This window comes from Erpetoichthys calabaricus, chromosome 12, assembly GCF_900747795.2.
Source record: "Erpetoichthys calabaricus chromosome 12, fErpCal1.3, whole genome shotgun sequence".
Taxonomy (NCBI): Eukaryota; Metazoa; Chordata; class Cladistia; order Polypteriformes; family Polypteridae; genus Erpetoichthys; species Erpetoichthys calabaricus.
This window is the reverse complement of record NC_041405.2, coordinates 39936210-39959945: the sequence shown is the minus strand read 5'-3', so window position 1 is coordinate 39959945 and position 23736 is coordinate 39936210. Positions and strand designations below refer to the sequence as shown.

At 37.1% G+C, this 23736-nt stretch overlaps 1 protein-coding gene across 1 annotated transcript in view; it reads right to left on the bottom strand.

Moving 5' to 3' along the window:
• The window catches only part of chm (CHM Rab escort protein), a 201925-nt gene that overhangs the window by 142058 nt on the left and 36131 nt on the right, over positions 1–23736 (bottom strand). The window contains exons 3-4 of the mRNA XM_051935363.1: positions 22630–22702; positions 9306–9427 (exon numbers count right to left, since the gene is read on the bottom strand). Of these exons, the coding sequence (XP_051791323.1) occupies positions 9306–9427; positions 22630–22702 (195 nt within the window). The remainder of the gene's footprint in view (positions 1–9305; positions 9428–22629; positions 22703–23736) is intronic.

Sequence of the window (23736 nt, the reverse complement as noted above, 5' to 3'; positions counted from 1 at the left end):
ATCTCAGTACGGAGTTACAATAATCGATGCGGGATGTGATAAAAGCATGAACAACTTTCTCGGCATTAGAAAAGGAAAGGAATGAGCAAACTTGGGATATGTTATGGATGCTGAAAGTAAGAAAGCTTCTTAATGTGGTTTACATGGGTGGAAAAAGAAAGGGAGGAATCAAAAATTACACCAAAATTCTTTGTATTAGAAGAAGGTCTGATGTGATCATCATCCAGATGATCGTCAAGGAGCTCTTTTTCTTAAGTTTCGATTTAGTGCCAATTTGCAGGAGTTCAGTTTTATTGCAATTTAATTTTAAAGAATTATGCTGCATCAGGTTTTAATTTCACTAAGGCAAGTTGTAAGCTGTAAGTTGTAAGTTGAAAGCTCTGATGAAGTTTCACTTTTAACACTGAAACAGAGTGGAGTATCACCTGCATAAAAATTTTAACCCAGTCCAAATCTATGAATAATATGGCTAATGGGAAACACATAGATACGGAAAAGCAGACAGCTGAGGACAGAGCCTTGAGGAACTCCTTGTGTGACTGGTGCTGAGCTAGACCCCATGTTGCCAAGACTAACAAACTCTTGTCTATCAGTCATATAGGACTTAAACCACTGGAGGGCAATGCCAGAGATACCCTGAATGTTCTCCATTCTGTACAACAGAATGTCATGTTTGTCAGTGTCAAATGTTGCACCGAGGTCTAACAGAATATGATGGTTTTCCCGGAGTCTGCTACCATAAGAAAATCATTAGTTACCCGAAGCAGAGTAGTTTCACTGCTGTGCTGTTTTCTGAAACCAACTGAAAGGGTTCCATCAATTTATTAGAAGGAAAGGAATTGGTAAGTTGGGAGGCTACAACACATTTAAGAACTTCTGACAGAAAAGGTAAGTGAGAAATGGGTGGAAAATTGTTAAGACTGTCAACAACAAGACCAGACTTTAACATTGGGGTTACAGAAGCAATTTTAAAAGTGGCTTGAATTGGGCAGAGGTGTGTACAAGCACGCTTTGTTCCAGAGATGACTGGGGTGCTGGCTCATATCACACACATGTATAAAAGCGAGCAGTCAGGTGCCTCATTCATGCCTCGCAAGTAGCGACATCTCATATAAGGAGCCTGCATGGCAGAGAGGGGGACAGGAAAACAACAGAGAAAACAAAAGTGAGAGAGAGAGAGATTAAAGGATAGACAGAAGGGCAGGAGCTTGAAAGAGCCAGTGCAAGACAGGGAGGAAGCAGGCAGACAGGAATGTGAGCCCCAGGAATGGAAAGTGTGGCCGGTGCTCAAGAGGGGTCTGACGGTTGCTGCTGTTGAGCAGCTAGGGAGCAGGAGCAACCAAAAATAGTCCCAAAGGTATCCCCCCTCAAGGCCAAGCAAAAGCAGTGGGAGTTGGAGGGAGGTGGGCTCAGAGACATCCCGTGGAACATCATGGCACTGGAGTGGGTACAAGCCAGGACCAAAGGGGTGTCTGCACCTACTGGTCAACATCTCCCCTCCCTCCAAGATCCGAATAGGGTAAGAAGAGAAAACGTCTGATTTTAGGGGGATGCACCAGAGCGCATGAATTTTAAAGGACATGGTTCCTGCCAGATTATAAAAACCTTGTTATAAAGGAATATTTATTTAAAAGATATTTTAAGGATTATGTATTTATGGAAGATTAAATTAATGCATTGCACTTTTTAAAAACTACTTGATTATTGATTGTTTTAATAAAATCACTGTCACTTTTGCACCTATCCTTTGGATGAATGTTTGTGTCCTCAGTTGCCCGGCTCATCTTGGGGTTGGAATGGCTCACAAAAGCAACTGGGAAGTGTGGAGCAGACCGAACAATCACACTGGTAGTAAACATAGAAAAGAGGCTGGATGGAATGGGAACACAGGAAAAGATATAAATGGGTAATGAATTGATATTAGTTCAACTGTTTAGATTTTTAATTTTATTATGGAAAAAGTGGAGGAATTTTTCACAGACTTCAGTGGAGGAGATAATTGGGCCAGATGCAGGCTGAAGTAGATTGTTAAATACAGAAAACAAAAACCTCAGGTTATCTTTGCCACTGTCTATTATTCTGCCATACTGTATGTTCTTGGATACAGTTAGTGCATTTCTGTATGCCCTTTGATGGTCCGAGAAAGCCCGGACATGCATAGTGAGGTCAATCTTACGTGACATTCTCTCAAGGCGTCAGCCAGGAGCTTTCACAGACCACAAATCTAAGTTGTACCAAGGAAGTGAACGCTTAAAGGAAAAACTCCTTATGTTTTAAAAGAGCTGTTTTATCAAATGCTGAATGAAGGGCAGAGTTATAGTAGTCAACAAGACTACCTAGTGTGGTTGGAATATGGGAAGACAGAAAAAGTTCAGACATTCAATTGGGATTCTTTTGATGTTTAACTCAGACTGAACAATTACTACAACCCCTCCACCTTGTCTTGCGCTACAAACCTCTGTGAAATAAAAGTATCCGGATGGTGTCACCTCCATAAGAGATGTAAATTTGTTTGGTTTTTGACAAGTTTCTGTTAAGCATAGCATATCAATATTGGGGTCTATAATGAATTCTTAAAGCACAAATGTTTTACCATGAAGATATCTTGCGTTAAACAATACAATATTAGTTAATGAGGGTTTACTGTGCACAGAACCATAACTTAAGTTTATTTTAGTATATTGCAAATTTGGCATAGAGACACTCTTTTTTCCAAAGACATGAGTAGGACAATGTATTCCTGAACAATTTCTGTCGGTGAACTTTTCACTGGCAGCCCAGCTGTGCCGGGGACCTGATGTGCACTGTAAACAACTTCCCAGACTCCATAGTGCATTATTGTGAAGACTGACCACTGAGCAACCTTTTTTATGCATCCACAACATCACCCTTTCCTTGACAGCAGCTGCTTCTGTTCTTACTCCTCTTTTGGAGGATAACTTGAAAGTTTTCATGCACTGCCACCAACACCTCTTGCTCACTGTGCATGAAGGAAGGTGGATGCTCTCTTTTTCTCAGACCTGAAGACCATGGTTGATTGGCTATTAAGTGCTCAGCTCATAAGGGCTGGTAAATTTTACCATGAATGCATGTAATTTTGTATCAGCATTGTGGTGCCTGCTGCAATCTGGCATGTTGCACTCACTAATCCGTGGATCTGAAACTGAGTTATGGCAAGGCGTAATTCGTTCTTAGATCCAGGATTATGTAATCTCTCTTTCTTGAACAGTATCATGCTTAAAAAGAAACAGTATAACAAAAATATCAGTTGTCATGAAGAGCACCTGTATAGAAATTACTGGTTTCAGTCACTATTCTGCTAGTAAGAGTCGCAATAGCAACATATCTAGCTGAACAGACCAGGAAACAGCAATCACCAGCAATAATTTCTAACTCCTTCTAGGGAATTCTCTATGAGCTCCCAAGAAACCTATTCTTCCTCCAATACTCCTGCAAAAATGAAAGGCTGCCCACTGTCGTATGGCTAGGACATAATTGTTTTGCTCTAATAATAGGGATGCAACACATCACATCATCCATCACATCAATTAAAAAAAGAAAAAAGGGGACTAACACCACAGTCCACCAATCTTTAGGTACATTTCTGCCTTTCCATATAATAATAAAAAAATCCATAACAACCTCACAATACAAACCCCTAATCATATACTTTTTAGCTTAATTTCATGTGTTCTTTTTGCCTTAGTACAATTGAGTTTTTAAAGTTATTACTGTAACAGCCACAGAAAAAATTCTAATGCCAACTAATGATTCTGGAAAAACAGAAGATTTATGCAGTATGTTTAGGAATTCCCCAAAGTGCTACTTCTAACTCTCAACAATATAAGATGCTAACTTTAATATCGAGTTTAAACTCATCTGGTTAGCTAATCACTAAATCATCTCAATATCGAATTCACATACTTTTTAAAGATTTTCCAGGATTCTGCAACACTTTGCTAGCTTCAGACTTAAAGCACTTCTATTTAGTTTCCACCTGTGCTTTAATGGATGTGATTTGTTATTTAGTTAAAAGAATTCTGCAGGAGCATGTTAATTCACACCAATAGTGTGAATTAGATCCCCACATTGCCTTCTCTATTCAAAACTAAAGAGATTTAACTTTTAGAGCCTGTCAGAGCTGGAAATGCTTTTTTGTTATGGAATGCATCTGAGCTCTTTCCTGTAATAGAGTTTCAAGTGCTGTTGTGACTTTTGGTAGTGTAGAGAGCAGAACTTCACACAATACTCCAGATGCAGTGACACACAGTAGTCTGAACCTAACATTTTATAATATAACTTCTTCACATTGCTTAGACAATTAACAAACTCCCAAATCTTTTTCAGATGTTGAGTCCTGTTGTAGTGGCCCTATGGCACCAAGATTTACACTATTAAAAAACAGTGATTTAATTATTTTAAATAGAGAAGTCGGGACACCAGACTGGTCTGACACACACCACTTCCACAGAAGCACCTGCGTATGTATATAAAATATGTACAGTATATAAAATCTGATTTGTGTCTTCTCACTGAAGCCTGGCTTAGTAAGTTTGACACTATTCCCTTAGATAAACCAACGAACCAACCAAAGTAAAACGAATGCGTTGATTGACACTGTATGTAAATTCAATAGTTTATAAAGTGAACCTCTATTCTTTGTTTCTCTGATCATTCTGACCATGCTGTAAACAGACTGCTTCTGAACAAGGCTGCCTCTAAGGCACGTGTGTCGAACTCCAGGCCTGGAGGGCCGCAGTGGCTGCAGGTTTTCATTCTAACCATCTTTTTCATTAGTGACCAGTTTTTGCTGCTAATTAACGTCTTTTGCTTTAGTTTTAATTAACTTGACTCAGACCCCTTAGTTGTCTCTTTTTTTAATTAGCAGCCAAACAATAATGAGACACAAAAGAAGCCGCCACATGACCAGCTCACCTGTGCCCATCACACAATATCTGAAAATAAAGAAAGGTGATGGTCTTGGTAAGGTTGATCTCTCAGGTCACCAAAACATTTTGACGAACAGAAAATCAACAGTTTTGGAAATGTCTGCTGTGCCAGAATGAGAGCAGCAACAGGCCACAAAATTAAATAACGGCTTTGTGAATTTCCCCTTGTGGATTAATAAAGTATCTATCTATTTATCTATCTATCTGTATATCTATCTAATTAACAGCAAGAATCAGCTTCTCATTAATAGATTGTTTGGAGTTTGAAATCCCAGTTTAGCTGCTCATCTGTTGGCTTGTTTCACATCTCATTTTTGTTTGGCTGCCATTTCATGAAGAAGCAAATCAATTCAAAGAACGGAATTCTTAAAAACAGGGCTATTAAAATGAAGGGAAAAGGAGTTAATTAGCAGTAAAAACTGGTCACTGTTTAGGAAAAGGGTCAGAATGAAAACCTGCGGCCCTCCAGGCACACTCCTGCTCTAAGGTGTTCTACGGAGGAGTACTTAAAAGATACCATGAACAGCTTTTCTCCTGCCTGCTTAAACAAGATTCTGATATTGTCTGATAAAGGAAATTCCACTGTAATTTATGTTATTAAATTTAAGCCCAGTGTTTGATACCAATGACGATTTTAATTTACTACACAGGCTGAAAAATGACATTAGGCTCATAGGCACTGTCATTGCCTGGTTTAGTTCTTATTTATCAAATTGATTCCAGTATGTAGAGAAATGTGCTGACAGTACTCCTTCTTTATACACAGAAGTGAGATATGGTATACTAAATGGCTCAGTACTGTGAACTTTACATGCTTCCACTAGAAACTGTCATTACAAATTAGAGTGTTAATATTCACTTGTATGCAGATGACACCCCAGTTATACCTTTCTTGTAGGCCAAATGATGCTTCTCTGATATTGTCCTTAATTAGATGGATGAGAAGTAAATGTTAATTATTTGGAGGGAATTATGCTGATTGCAACAATATGTTATTATTTAATGCAGCTGGAATCACCATTAGTTACACTGAATCAGCCTGTAATCTTGGCATATCTTTGACAATACCATGTTTTTTCAAGCACACATTACAAATCTATCCAACATTTTTTTTCAAGGTGTTTTCTAAATATGCAGAATATGAGAAATTCATGCCTTTAGTTTCAATTGTTCTTTATATAGCTTTCAGTTAATTCAAAATACTGCTGCAAAAATTGTTACAAGAACAAGAAAGTACACATACCGTATCTTGAGTTCTTAAGTGCTTACACTGGCTCCAATTAAGTTTAGGGCAGATTTCAAAATCATTCTTTTAACATACAAAGCACCTTAAATGGCCAAGGCCCAGCTTAGTTATCTGAATTTATCATTACTTCTAAACCAGAGCACACATTAAGATCTCAAGATGCCAGCCTGCTTATGATTCCAAGGACTATCAAAATAACAGTGTGAGGTTGAGCTTTTAGCTAAGGGGTCCAGAAGTTGTGAAATGGTAATATAAGAGGTGCCACTTCAGTCTCAGCTTTTAAATCCAGGCTGTAGACTATCTTCAGCGTAAAGAAGAACAAGAAGTCCTGGAAGTGATGGTATGGCCCCCACAGATCCCTGATCTCAACATCGAGTGTGTCTGGGATTACATGAAGAGACAGAAGGATGTGAAGAAACCTACATGCACAGAAGATCTGTGGTTAGTTCTCCAAGATGTTTGGAACAACCTACCAGCCGAATTCCTTCAAAAACTGTGTGCAAGTGTACCTAGAAGAATTGATGCTGTTTTGAAGGCAAAGGGTGGTCACATCAAATATTGATTTGATTTAGATTTCTCTTTTGTTCATTCACTGCATTCTGTTGATTGATGAAAATAAATGATTAACACTTCCATTTTTGAAAGTACTCTTTGTTTACAGCATTTTTTCACACCTGCCCAAAACTTTTGCACAGTAGAAAGTCTGCTTATTATAAATTAATTTTTCCCCAGGAGTCAAAAACTTTCTGTCTAGCCCTTGTACAAAAACCTAGACAAAAGCTGGGGTATCACCTTGGTAACCCCATGTACTTTTGGAACTGTGAGAGGAAAATAGCACGACTTTACAGACAGGAGTCGAATGCAGAACTCTACTTACTTTTTTACTTTGTAAAAAAAAAATTATTAACTTCTGATGATGTAGATATAGTTTTGTCTGTGCTGAAATTCCAAACAGAGAAACCTATCCTGACCTCGTTAAAAAGATTCAGCATATTGGGACTCGCAAGATTACAAATATTGTTTTTACAGAAGTTCTGAAATAAAAGTGAAACTAATGAAATAGCAAAAATTCAAAGAAAAAAAAATCTTAAAAGTGTGTATCTGGAAAACCAAATACGGGGGTTGGCGAGCGAAGCCCCCTAGTAACAAAAAAAAAAAAAAATTAATGACCCTTTTTCATTAAATCTCCATGGAAGAGCATACTGCATGCATACAGCATGCATTTAAAAATGACTACTCGGTTACTGTTAGGCTAACAAAGATGATGATATTGTAAGAAGATATGTGAAGCGGCTGTCTGCTGTTATGGTCCTGCCTTTGTCCAGTCTGATAGCGGTCTCAGGACACCGTATCTTTGATTGTCGGTACAACAAATAATTCTGAGCAGGTATCAACCACAGTACTAACTGTGGTCATCATCACTGCTCTTGTGAAAAGAATGGAGATAAACAGCATCAACTCCGAGAGGGAGAGGCAAGTTTGTTGTACCATGTGAATGTCACAGAGAGAATAAAACTGAATAATAAAAAAAAAGCATTAACTTTTGCAAGTAGCTAAAATTTACACCGGGTGTTACAAACTCAAATTAAATGTATGTTTTTATTATATTATACTAATAATAATAATAATAGCAGCTCACTACTCAAAACGCGAAATGCCGGGTCTTGAACCAGCAACCTTTTGGTTAAAAGGCAGCAGTTCTTACCTCGCTTGGCTTTGTAACTCACCGACAACAACATGTAAATTGAATGATTTTTTTTTCTTACTTTGGTTATATTCTTGAATAAAAGCATACGTTTATTTGACATTTGGACTATAGTCTTCACACATTATACACTTCATGTCATTATTAGTATAACATGGAAAAGGTTCCTGCTTTAGGTATGTGTTCATTATTTCTTGCCTCACATTTCCTTTCATCCTACACTTACCCAGATCTTTGTAGACACAGAAAACACATGAAATGCATGTATACCAAATAACAATATACTGTATTATTTACCCTACACAACTCCAGGCACCTCACATGCAGATAAGGAGCCTTGGTTTGAGCTGGGAGAATGGGGGAATTGTTGTCTTTGGGTAAATGGTGGAAAGGGGGCGGACGGGTTAATGGGATAGCAGGCTGTTTGTGCTGATCGACACATTTACAAAACAAAAGACGCTGATGGAGAAGTGCGAAAGAATTTAAGGTGGCCCGGGATTACAAGTTTTTTTGTAGCCTTTAGGGATTCTAGTGTTAAATGAATGCAATTTTATTTTAATTACAGATTTAAATGTAGGTAATATATAGCTACATTGTTACTACCATATAAAAATGTATGTAACATTTTGAAAATTGAAAATGACAAGATAAATTGGTAGGCAGTGTGACATAATGGTTAAGGCATTAGATTTCAAACTCAGAGGTTAAGGATTCAAATCATGCTACTGACACTACAGTATATGCCTATAAGCAAGTCACTTCACCTGTGTGTGCTCCAATTGGAAAACAAAAAAAAATGCAAAGAACCAAATGTATCTCAAACATTGAAAGTAATCTTGCATAACGTAATCAGTCAAATAAGTAAATGTATAGAGGTGTTATAGAGCAGCTGATTAAATTTTCGGATCTGTAATGTCATTTAAGTTGTCAATTCAGGAAGGATGACAGCCAAAATACCATTACACCTTCATATAAGGAGGTTCACTGGCTGACCAGCAACATTCTCCCTCCAGAAATCCACCTCCAAAAAAAAAAAAAAAAAAATCCACCATGGCAAACCTCTGTGCCACCAACCAGATACTCATTCGAGTGATGGTGCCTACATGGCACTTGATGCTTCGCAGGGGGTTACTAAATCAGTCCGAATCTTCACATATGTTGTTCACATCCACTCAGCAGAAAAAAAAAAAGTAAAAAATAAAAATAAAATAAAAATAAAAAAAAGATTAAGAGTGAACATGGGTGACATCATGTCGGCACTCAAATAGTTTTGGATTTTGGAATTTCAGGTTACTCAGCCTGCAATATTTGTCAAAAGCTTATTATTAGGTTGCTGAACTAATATTTACCTTTCTTTATGTATTCATAGAACAAAATAATGCTGTGTTCAATTTAGTTTATTTACCTTGCAAAATTGAATACTTCCACATTCATTATGGATTTATCAGACGAGTTCAACAGTAGAATTTCTTCACCTTCTTTAATGTCATTCATCCATTCTGTTATTTCCTCTTTACTGAATGCTTCCTAATGAAGAAAAAATGTAGTTTAGCAGATAATTACTCGACTTCCATGGTCAATAACTACATAATTGTAGATATAGCTTTAATGATCACCTAATCCACTATTATTGTAATAAACTGGCTATATTTAAATCCAAAACCGTGTTCAATACTTTAGAATAAAAGGTATTTAAGGCCTTGTTCAGCCTTACATTTTGATCAACTGTACATTGCACTCCCAACAACATATGTAAGAAAGCTGGATGTCTTAGTGTAATGTGAATAGATCCTAAACTTAGGACAGTCAAAATAGTCAAAACACAATAACAAAAAAAACATAAAACTCCAATTTTATAGACACAATTTTGAACAACTTTATCACAATGCACGGTGCTCTTTGTTTTTTCGCAGCAGTAGTGGGACTCAGGGGGAAAAAAATACATACTGTATTCTGACAATAATGCTGGCAAGAAAGACTTCAGGAAATAGACAATTTCAACTCTTCATTTTCACCAGCATACATTTAAAAAGTCCCATACTTAGGCACAATGTAAGATATTTACCTGTTGTAGTAATGTAACTATTGTTTTCTAACAGAAGATACATACAAGTATTTTCAGACTGTAATTACTATCATTGGTAGCGAATCGATGCACCCTTAAAAAAGTTTTTCTTTTTAGGATATCATAGATGCAAATGAGTTAATATTTTATCTTTAATGTCAGTACCATATCTTTAACATTATCATGAAATCAATATTAAAACAACACAATTTTAAGTTTTTTTTCATGATTTAAACAGAATGAATTGCCTTTTTCCCACATAAATTAAAATAATAATCCAAGGAACATACATGTATTAGAGAAAAAATGTAAATAATAAAACATTCATATAGACTATTAGAAAATAATTAAAATGTCTGCATTTAACCTATTTGACACTAAATTAATCAATCAGTGTGTTTACATGTTCTTTAGAAACCCAACTATTCACAGAAACCTGGCTTCTAAAATGCCATGTTTACTCCAATTAGAAAAATCAGGATAACACACCTAGATTTCTCCACAAGTAACCCAGGTATTCATCCATGTAAACCCTTAACCAGTTAAAGAATTAACTGTCTGTGCATGTCCATTGCACCTCTGTTACACTGAAACTGTGTTCGCTTTACACACCCACACATCAGCAGCCACAGGTAGAAGTGTCCACACGATATATTTCTGGAGGCAACTGCTTGGGTGATCTTATTATCCCTTCTCTTGGATGAAATAATATATGTCAGTATTTCAGAAATTGTTAAATTTATGTTGATGAGCTAAATGTACAGTGATAAGCTTAGCAGCAAACACTCCCAAAAGCAGTAATGCATTAAAAGTAACATGTTTTTTTTGATTATTTTTTAAAAGAAGAGTTTCCTAACAAAATATTAATTTTTTAAAAGTAAAAAAGAAAGCGTATAGCTACATCATTTCTTTGCAGGACTCAATCTCACAACCTTCACAATAAATGAACTAATCGTATTTTTGAAACAAAAGAATATTAACAAATGTGGCTTTTTCTGGTCAGTTTCATGAACATTCCTGTATGTGCTTAAAGTTTAATAATAAATGCTGGTCAGTGAAATGTGCTGCTTTTCATACAAAATGAGAAAAATTAAAATAAAAGTAACATACTGTTATTAGCGCATTACATTTTATATATAACAAATTAACAATACAAAATATTTAGTTACTTTTTAGTAAGTAATGAGTAATGCAACTAAGTTACTTTTAAAAGTAATTTTCCCCACACTGCTTGGGAGACACGGGCTCCATTTTTTTTATTTTTTTTGTTTCGGATTCACGGTGGCCAATGATCATGTTTAACTCTCTTTTGTGCATTTTGATGATGCTTGAGCGTATGCCAAAGGAGGACTCTGTAAGGGTACTTGTGTATTTAAACACAAGTTTTTTAGAAACCAGAGGGTGTATTCCAGGAAAAGTGCTCAGCAAGACACTGACAATCTAACTACAGATTGAAAATGTAAAATACAAATCATTCATAACTTATTCAGGGCTTGAAATTAATTTCTGAACTGGAGGGGTAAGGATTTCAGACTTTTGGGGGAATTTCAAGAACTTTGATATTTATATTATAAAAAATAAATAATTGTTTCAATTTGAATGTAGAGACTTCTGTTCCATAACAGACAATAATAGAAAGTTAATGTTTAATGTTATATTCATATATTTGCTTAATTTCTTTACAATATCAGTGACTTGTAGCTATCTAGAATATGGTATAGCCGTGCACCCCCCACACGAGACAGAACTTTCTTAGCTATACCTGAAGAACATTGTGTTAATTAAGCCAATGAGGAAATAGTCTTACTTCTAGCATGGACTATGGGGATATGTTGCAAATAGGAGATTGCATGCAGTTTTCTGACTGTGTTTAACGTGCCTCAAGTTCGACTATGACCAAACTTAGAGAAATGAAACAAGATATACAGTATAAGCCTTAAACAGAACTTTTGTTTTCTTTAATATCATTTTCTTCTCAATTTTTGTGAGAACTGTTTTGCTTTGAAATCTTAGTAAAACTTTTAAAACGAAGATATTTGGTCTGTGGAATTATCTAAACATGTGTCACACTGTTTCTTGAATCATTCTATGATGTGAACTAAAAGCTGCAGAACTTTGGTAATTTTAGATATATGCAATTACACATTCATATTTAGCGTAAATCCAAAATTGCCATGGAAAAAATATCTTGAGTAAAGTAATACAAAACCATCTACAGAATGAAATGCCGGCATTCCAAGGAGAAGGAATTTCATCTCGCAGGGCACTCTGGATATTATCGAGAGGAGTCGCAGTAGAAGGCTTGATAGAAAATCAAGTATGGACAGGGAACTGAGTAGGATGAATGGGTTAAGGTCCTTGCTAGGGTCATCCTCAATAATATTTGTGATCAATTGCTCACCTACCAGCAACTGGAGCAGTTTTGTTTCACACCTATAGTTTACCATCGACCGCATCCTGGCACTGAGGGTTCTCATTGAGTGCAAACATGGATGCTAGAAATCAACTTTTGTTGATATTTGTAAAGCATTTGACTCAGCTGATCAAGCTGCCCTGTGGGACATCCCGAGACTTTGCATGTTCCCCCTGAAGTTGCTGGACATCATGGCCAGCCTGTACACTGGTACTGTGAATGCTGTGTAGAGTGGAGGCAGAACATATGCATTTTTCTCAGTTGATTCTGAGGTATGACAGGGTTATGTTCTTGCTCCTGCCCTGTTCAATGCTTGCACGTGTCCTAGATAATGAACTCTTAGGCACAGCCATCAGCAGTGTGTCTGCTTATGGAGAGAGTGTCAACTGCACAGAGAGGTTTACTTACCTCGCAATGACATTCATGCCTCTGGTGACTCTCCCTGTGAAGTAGATAGATTGCAAGAGCATGGGAAGTCATAAGGTCACTGGAAAGAGGTTTGTGGCGCTCCCGATATCTTTGCAAAAATACAAAGGTCCAAGACTTTACAGCCCTGTGAGACGTGGACATTATCCAGGGACCTGAGACGAAGGCTGGACTCTTTGTTTACTGTGTCTCTTCAGAGAATCCTTGAGCACTGCTGGTTTGACTTTCTCCTAAATGAAGAACGTTACCTGCATTGTAAGGGAGCATTAGTTGCAGCACTACAGCCATGTGGAGTGATTCTCTGAGGGTGATCCGGCTCACAGGATCCTCATTGTTGAGGACCCGAGCAGCTGGACCAGGTTAAGGGGACACCCACGTAATACATGGGTGCAGCAGATAGATGGTAATTTCTGGAGGGTGGGACTGGATTGCGTGTCTGCCCGGTTGGTTGCCAACCAGGACCCCGAGCTGTTCATTGTGTGGTGGGTGCAGCAATGTGCTGCACCAGTGCATGCTTCCCAATCTGACCTGCCCTGTATACCCAGAGGCAAGCAGAAAACTGTGTGAAACCGCTTTTATTAAAGATCTCGCCTACAAGACATACAGTGGAAGGCTCATCACAGGTTTAATTACCATACCTGAGCTCTGTCTGCTGCATGTTCTCCCTATGTTAGGCCATTGAGCAATTGTCTTTTGGTTTCAGATTAGAGTACAGGCAATGTTTCTTTGCATACTTGTGAGTAGTGTTACGTTGCCACTCAAAGTTTCACGTGAGGACCACCCGATCAAATGTCACTGTATCAAACCACTCATGCTGCTGTATCAAGAGCACATGAAAGGGGAGGGAAAAGAAAGTGTGTGTTAGCTAGTTGGTTGGTCGCAGTTTAATTCCTCACCAAAGGAACTGACTACACTGCGCAATATGTATTCCATTTTTAAATCACACAAGCCCCCCCGAGTACCCAGCCCCAAAATTAGAAACAAGTTTGATTACACACTGAAAATAAAACTAAAGTTGTGCCTTTTTTGTGTTTGGGGTTGGAGTTTAGGTAGGGTTATGAAGCAAGCACAATTAGAAATGGGATTAAAAAAAAAAAAATCTCACACAGCTTTGTTGATCCCTTTAGTGGCAGTAGCAGTGGCTAGCGTGGATTATATCATCCATGTGCTACCATATACTGACTACCAAGTGAATATCACTTGTGGCGCATAATGACTACCAAGTGAATATCACTTATGGCGCACAAGTGGCAGAGAAATACTGGTTTAAGTGCTCTTGCTCTCTGCACTGGGATGCCAGGGGAGGGGGGAAAAAAACAAGAAAAATATTAGATAAATAAATCTAAACACAATGAACGTCTGTGGGGCAACTGCAACAGGAGGCAGGAGAAGATGTGTGAACGGCGGCACAAGAACCTCAATCTGTTGTACAAAATATAATGCTTTTCATGTCTAGCAGCATGAAAAATAATTTTGAAAGGTTTGAATGAGTACATAATTATACACACAGTCACACTAAAGCAACAAGTAAACAGTTTCTATGTGTGTTTGAATATGTTTTGTTTTTTTTTCAAAAAAATAATACAAATATGTAACCACTGCTGCAATACCTGTTTTAAGAAATCATTTAGGTGCAAGAGACCAAATGTCTCTAAAAAGGCACATTGTTTCCAAAAAGGGTGACACCTTGTGCCAAACATTATAATTATGCAATGCTATAAGATATGACATCTAGACTTGTCACAATTCTAGCTGGCAGATTGGGTTACAAAATAAAACTGATTCCAGGGATTCACATTACAAAATGTCTTGGTTATCAGATCAGATAAAGTTTGAAATCTCAAGGGGAAACTTAGATGCATATAGCAGCAGAAACAAAAAAAAACAGACTCACAGGACAAATACAGCCAATTAATCAATCCATAAATAAATAAATACATAAATAAATATACGGTGCCCACCCAAATGGTGTTTAGGATAAAGACACATTTTTCTTGATTTACCCCTCTGTTCCAGTTTAAAATTACAAAAAAATTGTTTTACTCATGCTTTTCAGACTCAGAATGGCTTCATTCACTTTAATTGGCACAACTGTTGTTCTCATGTTAAATAAACAATGGCAACAACAGACTACAAAGGGTATTATAATGAAACACACCTTAGTAATTACAATCTCCCGTGATGTTAGTTACTCCAAACAATATGGTGCCCTGAAATGGGGAGGGGGAGATGTATAAAAAGTGTTGTAATTTCTACATGGTGTGACCAAAATGTATGCAAATATCCTTAAAAGTCTGCAATGTGCACTTTAAAATTTCAAAGGAAACAATTCAAATGTGAATAAACTGTGGAGCAGAGGGGTAAATTAAGAAAAAATGTGTCTTTGTTCCAAATATTATGGAGGGCAATGTATATTTTGCAGAAATTTCAAAATGAATTTCGAGTATGTCGTGAAGAAGCATTGAACTGCCTGGTAACAGTAGGCAGAGGCCCTTCTTAGCACACCGTGGTGGAATAAGCCTAGCATCCAATTTTGCCACCATCTTCATTTTCCCCAACAGCTTGTGCAGTGTGTCCGGGTTTATCCCTGGGATAGAAAAGGCTTTCCCAAAACATTTGTTTAGGCATTGTGCATCTTTTGATCTCAAGTTGCTTCCCCAAGAGACTGAAGTGTACAACAACACATTGGCTGATATAGACTGTTGGAACATTTCCTGCAGCATGCTACATACAGCAAAAGACCGGAGTCTCCTTAGGAAGTCTGTATAGTCAGACTAGTCCATTTTGACATTTATGTGAATCCCTAGGTACTTCTAGCTTTGCCCCACATTCACATCCTTATGTACTGAAAATTCCAGTTTTGTTAAGTAAAATCCCTAAAGCACCATATTTTTATGTTTTATTTAGTTCACATTTGTGTAAAAGGTTTTTAATCATATAAATTATTTATTTTTAAAATATGAAGTGTTGTACTCGGTACTGTTCAGCCCTTTGCACCTCATTTATTACATAAGCAAAGTAATAGCCGTTTACTGTTGGTATGTAATTTACGTGAAATAATGCCAAAAACCACATATTGGGTTAATTTTCTTACCTTGTAGCAGGGCTACATAGTTTATAGTGTTGTCAAATGTTAGTACTGAGTGCGTCGTTTCCATTGTCCCGTTTGCTGTTTATGTGTATCAGTGAATGCCGTCCCCGTAAAGGGGGACGTATGATGGAAGGAGACCGCAACCTCAAACCTGGAAAGCACCTGTTCACTATTAATCAATTACAGCCGTCACAGGACTATATAAGCAATCCGAGAAGAGAAAGGAAGGAGAGAAGAAAGGAGACAATTTTTTTTCAACCACGGATCAACTTACTTGCTGTTTTTTCACATTGCGCCTTTGCACCAGTTTGTTTTTCATTTTGCCGGGCTGTCTTCCATCCCTCATCTGCAGAGACCCCGGGGTAGGATCGTCATCCACCACATGCCGAGGAATCACAGTGAGATTGCTCCAATTGCCGGGAAAATCAAACAACTCATTTATCGCTAGTTCAGTCAACCGTATTCAGGACAGTTTTTATAACCGGACTCAAGTTCACGATCATTCATTGTTGTTGTTCGTTGCTTGTTATATGTTACAGGGGCAAGGGAGGGTTTTGTTGTATTTATATATGGTGGTGTCTCGTTGTTGCTGTGGTGGAGGGATATTTATATATGTTTTATCTTTCTATTTTTGCATTTGTCTTGTTGTTTCATTTAATACATTTTAATCAGCTTAATTTTACATACCTGCTTTTGTGTGTTTATATTTACACCGTCGATTGTGGGGAAAAGTTTAATTTGTTAGAGGTACGGCTTGATAGTTAGATTCAAACTCAGTAAATTATCCAGGCTACAAGTCTTGGAGGTGTAGCTGCCGGCTGGGTAAGGGGTCGGTCGTTACAACCTCTCTCTGTAGGTTGAGCTTCCCACCCATTAGTCTTGTGTCAAGATAATCAAACCACACTTGTTTTAATATACTGAATAATACAATTACAGAACTATAATTGTTTAAAGGGACGCAAGGCAGAAAATGCTGATATACAGTTAGATTCTTTAGAAAGTATTCAGCTTCCTTCACTTTTTCATATTGTGTTGCATTACAGTTTAATGCTAAAATCATTTAAATTTATTTTTTACTTCAAACACACTCAATACCCATATATTGTATTGTATATGATTTTACAATTTTTTGCAAACTTCTTAAAAATAAAAAAACTGAAATATCACATTGGCACAAGTACTCAAGACTCTTTGCTATGACATTTGAAATCTGGCAAAAGTGCATCCCATTCTGTTGATCATTGTTAACACGTTTCTACACTTTGTCTGTAAACCACCTGTGTTAAATTCCATCGATTGCCATATGATTAGGAAAGGCACAGGTCTATAAAAGATCCCACAACCAACAATGGGTATCAAAGCAAAAACCAAGCCACGGGCTGGAAGGAATTTCCTTCACAGTTAAGAGACAGGATAGTGTTGAGACACAGATAACAGGAAGGCTTAAAAAAAACTACAGCACTGAAGGTTCCCAATAGCACAGTGGCCTCCATAACTCTTCAATTGAATGGGTTTGGGAGGTGGGCTCCTGGCCAATTCGAACAATCAGGAAAGAAGGACCTTGGTAAGAGACGTGACAAAGAACCCAATGGACCTTCTGGCTGAGTTCTAGAAAACCTGTGTGGAGATGGAAGAAACTTCAAGAAGGACAAACACCAGTGTAACACTTTACCAATATGGGCATTCTTTCAGAGAGGTCAGAGAGTATATGAAAGCCTGCTTGGAGTTTGCAAAAGGGACACCTTAAGGACTTTTATACTTTGAGAAAATGTTTTCTTGTCTTATTAAACCAAGACTAAACTGGTTGGCCTCAATTCTAAATATCACAGCACTTTTCATCACCTGCACAATATTATTCCATTGATGAAACATGGTGGTGGTAGTTCCATGCTGTGCGGTTGTTCTTCGGAAGACAGTGACTGGTTTAAAAAAAGCTAAGCACAGAAACAAACCAAGATATCCTTAATGAAAACGTGCTCCAGAGCACTATGATTTACAGACTGGGCCAAAGGTTTATTTTCTAACAGGCCAATGACCCTAAGTAGAAAGAAAAGACAACTCAAGAGTGGCTTATGGTCAACACTGTGAATCTTCTTGAGTGGCTCAGCCAGAGCCCAGACTTGAACCTGTTTGAATACCTCTGAAGAGACCTGAAAATAGCTGTCCAACGATGGGAGAAGTTTTGAAGAGAACATTTACTGAAAATCCCCAAATCACAGCACATCCAAGACGTCTCCAAACTGTAAAAGTGCTAAGTAAAGGTTCTGAATACTTGTGTCAATATAATATTTCAGTTTATTCTTGATAAATATGCAAAACTTTTTAAATTCTTGTTTTTGCTTTTGTCAGAAAAGGCTGTTTATAGTTTGTTTCAAAGTTCTCTGGACTTTGTTGATTTTACAACTTTTTGCATATTGTGCTTGCTGTCTTGAAATTCAGTGTAATATCATAGTTGGCTCTCATTTCCTCTTAGGCATAATCATGGGTAAGAGAGGGCTTAAATTATGCAGTGATTTAGAGTTCTGTATCAAATATAGACAAATGCTTGTAAAAACTAAGTTTACCTGAGAGTTACTTGTGATCTTAATTACAGAGAAACAATTAAACTGGGTAAAACAGGTACTAAGGTAGATATTTACAAGAGACTTAGTGTTATAATTTGTCTTGGCACAGTTCAAGCAATTTTTGTTATATCAAGGCTTTAAATATGTTTTCTGATGCTGTTGTGGGTTTGCTTTATCAATGCTCAAAGTTCAAGTGAAGAATGTAGGTGGAATGCACAAATCACTTTTGCCATGTCGCCCTTAGTGGTCATGGCCTGATGTAATCTTTCTTAGCTCATTTTTCACCAAAATTCCCTTATTGAAGTAAGGCTTCTCTTGAGATAAGCAATTTCATTTCTGATAGAACAGAGTAACAAAGTTAGAACAGCTAGTGACCTGCCACCAAGGGTTTTCGGTGGATTCCACAATATCCAGCTCCAAGACTTCTAAGGAGAGGAAACTTCCCAGTCCCCAGCCAGAGTGAGATTCCAGGCCCCCAAACACAATAAAGATAATAAAGAGTAGCATGCATCTACTTTATAAAGAAAGAAAAAAATAAATCTTAGTGTCACCAGGTTGCACTAGTATTCCAAGTACAGTTCCATGCCTGATTATTGAGACAAAAGTGTGTCTATCTGAATAAGCATGAAAGCAACAGTTCAGTTTACAGCAGGGATGTCCAACTCCAGTTCTGGTGGGCCAGAGTGGCTACAGGTTTTCATTCTAACCCTATTCCTCATAAGCAAGCAGTTTTCACTGCTAATTAACTCATTTTCCCTTCATTTTAATAGCCCTGTTTTTAAGGACTCAGTATTCTGAAATGATTCGTTTCTTCATTAAATGGCAGACAAACAGAAATGAGATGTGAAAAAAGGCAACAGACGACCAACTAAATTGGAACGTCAAACTCCAGCCAATTTCACTCCAACCAGATTCTTAATGAGAAGCCAGTTCCTGTTGTTAATTAAAGCCGTTATTGAATATCATGAGTTGTTGCTGCTCTCATACTGCCACAGAAGACTGTTCATTTTCTGTTTTTTCTTTTTTTTTTTTATATTTTTATTTTATTAATTTTCATTGTAATCATTCCATACAAACAGATCAATTTATAACCCAACAAATTTGAAGACTAATCAAACCACACCCCTGCGAAGGAGAGCTTAGCTAAAGGAAAATTGCTTAAGGCTTTTTAATAAGGCAACATTAAACAAAAGAAATGGAGAAGTAAATATCTATGTAAATAAGAGATGGAGAAGGGAGTTAAATGCGGTAATAGTTATTTCTCTTATTCTAAAATAATATTGATTAAATCCTGCCATGTTTTGAAAAAATTTTGTACAAATCCTCTAACTGAGAATTTGATTTTTTCCAATTTTCTGTTTTTTCTAAGACCACTGTCAAGATGCTTTGGTATTCTGAGCGGACCAACATGACCAAGACCTTCACCTTTCTTTATTTTCAGGTTAGCTGGTCATGTGGAGGCTTGTTTGGTGTCTCATTATTTTTTGGCTGCTCATTAAGGAAAAAGAAACAACCAAGGTGTCTGAGTCACAACAATTAAAACTAAGACAAAACAAGTTAATCAGCACCAAAAACGGCTCACTAATTAAGAAGATGGTTAGAATGGAAACCTGCAGTCATTGCAGCACACCACGAACGGAGTTGGAGACCCCTGATTTACAGTTACATGCTTAAGGTTAATGTCCCTCCAGGAACCTCAGGTAAAATTCTGAAAAGATGCCATTAATCTCTGAGTAACTCCTCTGGCAATCAGATGAATTTTAGAAAGCAAGCTGATCAAATGTAGGTTAACAATAAAGCAGGAGAACTCAGTCAGTTAACTACTGTCCTTCTGGAATGCAGCCAGCTGTCTGCATCACTTCTTTTAGAAGAAAAGACCTTGTGTTAAAATGAAAGCCTAGAAACATAGGGTAATGGTCATTTTGTATTGAAATAATATGTATTCATATATTTTTTATATTTATTTTAGCATGCAGTGAAGTTAAACTTGGAGTGAGGGCTACAACTGAAAACTTGTGCTAAGGCACATGAGTATATAATATGTAAAGGATTCAAGCATAATTTTATCAATATTAAGTATTTTTCCCACTGATAAACAGTTTATTTTTATGCAGTATACTAAATAGCACTGTTCCCCATTTTTACTGTACTGAAAAATAAACAAAAGTAGTACTGTTCCAATCAACTGGCCACCAATTAAAATGGATCAGTTTTCACTCCAAATAGCTTCACTCTCCAAATCCACCCTTTTTTTAGTATTACGGTAATGAAGAGCTCTTCTAAGCAAAATATTAGGGTATATGAGAAAGTACATACATAGTTCTGTTTCTAAAAGGTGGCTTGTAAAAAGAGAAATGCTGCACAGAGCTTCGGAGGGAGAAGACAGAAATACTGATTTTCACATTAAAAAAGTGGAGCAATAAGATGGTGATTTAAGGAGTTGTCTTGAGCACAGAGAGGACAGTCAGGCAAACCTAAAGTGGAAGAAGCAAGGTTCATACGATTACAGGCATGTGTTATCCACTGAAAGAGAATCTGCTTTAACGAGAACTGACATTTATGTTCTTTAATTAAAAATGACACTTCTCTTGTAAGTTTCAATGGCAGCTCTCATTTTGAATTGCAAGAGAAACTTGACATAAAAAAAAAAAACTACAAGGATGCTAACACTGATAAAGAAGAATCTGTTCTTACTGCTCAATAAAAAATAAGTTAGAAAAATTAGGACCCAAAATAGGCTGTTTACTTGTAAAATTTTAAGCTTGTTAGCTTTGTATTTTCTTGTTAAAAATATAAAAACATTATATTTTATTATACACTGCCTGGCCAAAAAAAAAGTCGCCACCAAAAAAAAAGGTCACACACTCTAATATTTTGTTGGATCACCTTTAGCTTTGATTACGGCAAGCATTCGCTGTGGCATTGTTTCGATAAGCTTCTGCAATGTCACAAGATTTAGTTCCATCCAGTGTTGCATTAATATTTCACCAAGATCTTGCATTGATGATGGTGCACTAGGTATGATGGGTGCATCATTTCATCTGCCTCTCTTCTTACTCTAATGGGCCCATCACTCTGGAACAGGGTAAATCTGGACTCATCAGACCACATGACCTTCTTCCATTGCTCCAGAATCCAACCTTTATGCTCCCTAGCAAACTGAAGCCTTTTTTTCCGGTTTGCCTCACTGATTAGTGGTTTTCTTACGACTACACAGCTGTTCAGTCCCAATCCCTTGAGTTCCCTTTGCATTGTGCGTGTGGAAATGCTCTTACTTTCACTATTAAACACAGACCTGAGTTCCGATCACGATCAGTCAGGATTTTTTTCCGGCCACATTTCTTCCTCGAAGACAATGGGTCCCCACTATCCTTCCAGTTTTTAATAATGTGTTGGACAGTTCTTAACCCAATTTTAGTAGTTTCTGCAATCTCCTTAGATGTTTTCTCTGCTTGATGCATGCCAATGATTTGACCCTTCTCAAACAGACTAACATCTTTTCCACGACCACAAGATGTGTCTTTCGACATAGTTGTTTAAGAAATGAGAAGCAACTCATTGCACCAGTTGGGGTTAAATAACTTGTTGCCAGCTGAAAGATAATCGCCCATGCAGTAATTATCCAATAGGAGGCTCGTACCTATTTGCTTAGTTAAATCCAGGTGGTGACTTTTTTTTTGGCCAGCCAGTGTATTTGTCAGTTATAATTAAGACAAGCCTTTTATTTTACCTTTACTGTTTCTGGAATATGTAAAGTATATACCAGATGCAAACATATAATATATACATGTTTTGAATACAGGTTTTAATAGTAACAAAATTATTAAGTGGTTTTGTTAATTTTATTAAAATATTTTCTTTGATTGTTACTGAAGAAGCCTACAATAATTCATTACTTTAAAACAAAAACTACAACAAAAAACAAGCCAATGCAGTTTATATTTATTGGAAAATATCAAGGGTAACACCTTTTCCATTTGGACATTAAGCTTATGCACAAATAAATGGCTATGCAGGAGTATGTTCTGTTTTGGGGGGGCTCGGAAATAGTAAATTCTGATGACATGAAATTGATGATTGCTATCAGTCCTAAAAAAAAGCATTCCTAACAAAACACTAAATAAAACCATATTAATTTCAATATGCCAAACAATCACTTAAAAAAATTACCTTATTCTCCTCAATCCATGCAAGCAACCCGGAAAAAGTAAAGCTTGCCCAATTTCCACCATAATATGCTTGTCTGAAATGAGAAAAGTTATAAATAAATGATTTTTTAAAGAATATACACTTAATTTTCTTTGGTAAAATATTACTGTTAATCCAATATAACATCTTCTGAAAAATGTATAAGCTTTCCAAGAGAAAAAAAAGAAGTATGATTCCCCTCCAAATAAATATGGTAAATGACAAGCAATATAAGTATTTTAGTGCAAAATAAAATAAAAAAAAAATACAGATCCACAGGTCCTACCTGAAAGCTTTGAATAATGAAAATATCAGTAGAAACGGTTTCACAGGGAAATCCTTATTTAATAAATATTTTCTAAAAGAAATGCAATACAGTGATCCCTCGCTATATCGCGCTTCGCCTTTCGCGGCTTCACTCCATCGCGGATTTTATATGTAAGCATATTTAAATATATATCGCAGATTTTTTGCTGGTTCGCGGATTTCTGCGGACAGTGGGTCTTTTAATTTCTGGTACATGCTTCCTCAGTTAGTTTGCCCAGTTGATTTCATACAAGGGACGCTATTGGCAGATGGCTGAGAAGCTAGATTGCTTACTCTTCTCTCTCGCGCTGACTTTCTCTGATCCTGACGTATGGTGATTGAGCAGGGGGGCTGTTCGCACACCTAGACGATACGGACGCTCGTCTAAAAATGCTGAAAGATTATCTTCACGTTGCTATCTTTTGTGCAGCTGCTTCCTGAAACGACATGCTGCACGGTGCTTCGCATACTTAAAAGCTCGAAGGGCACGTATTGATTTTTGACTGAAAAACAAACTCTGTCTCTCTCTATCTCTCTCCCTGCTCCTGACGGAGGGGGTGTGAGCTGCCGCCGTCAACAGCTTTGTGCCGTGGTGCTTCGCATACTTAAAAGCCAAACAGCCCTATTGATTTGTTTGCTAGAGATTGTTTTCTCTATCTATGTGACATTCTGTGCTCCTGATACGCACTCCTTTGAAGAGGAAGATATGTTTGCATTCTTTTAATTGTGAGACAGAACTGTCATCTCTGTCTTGTCATGGAGCACAGTTTAAACTTTTGAAAA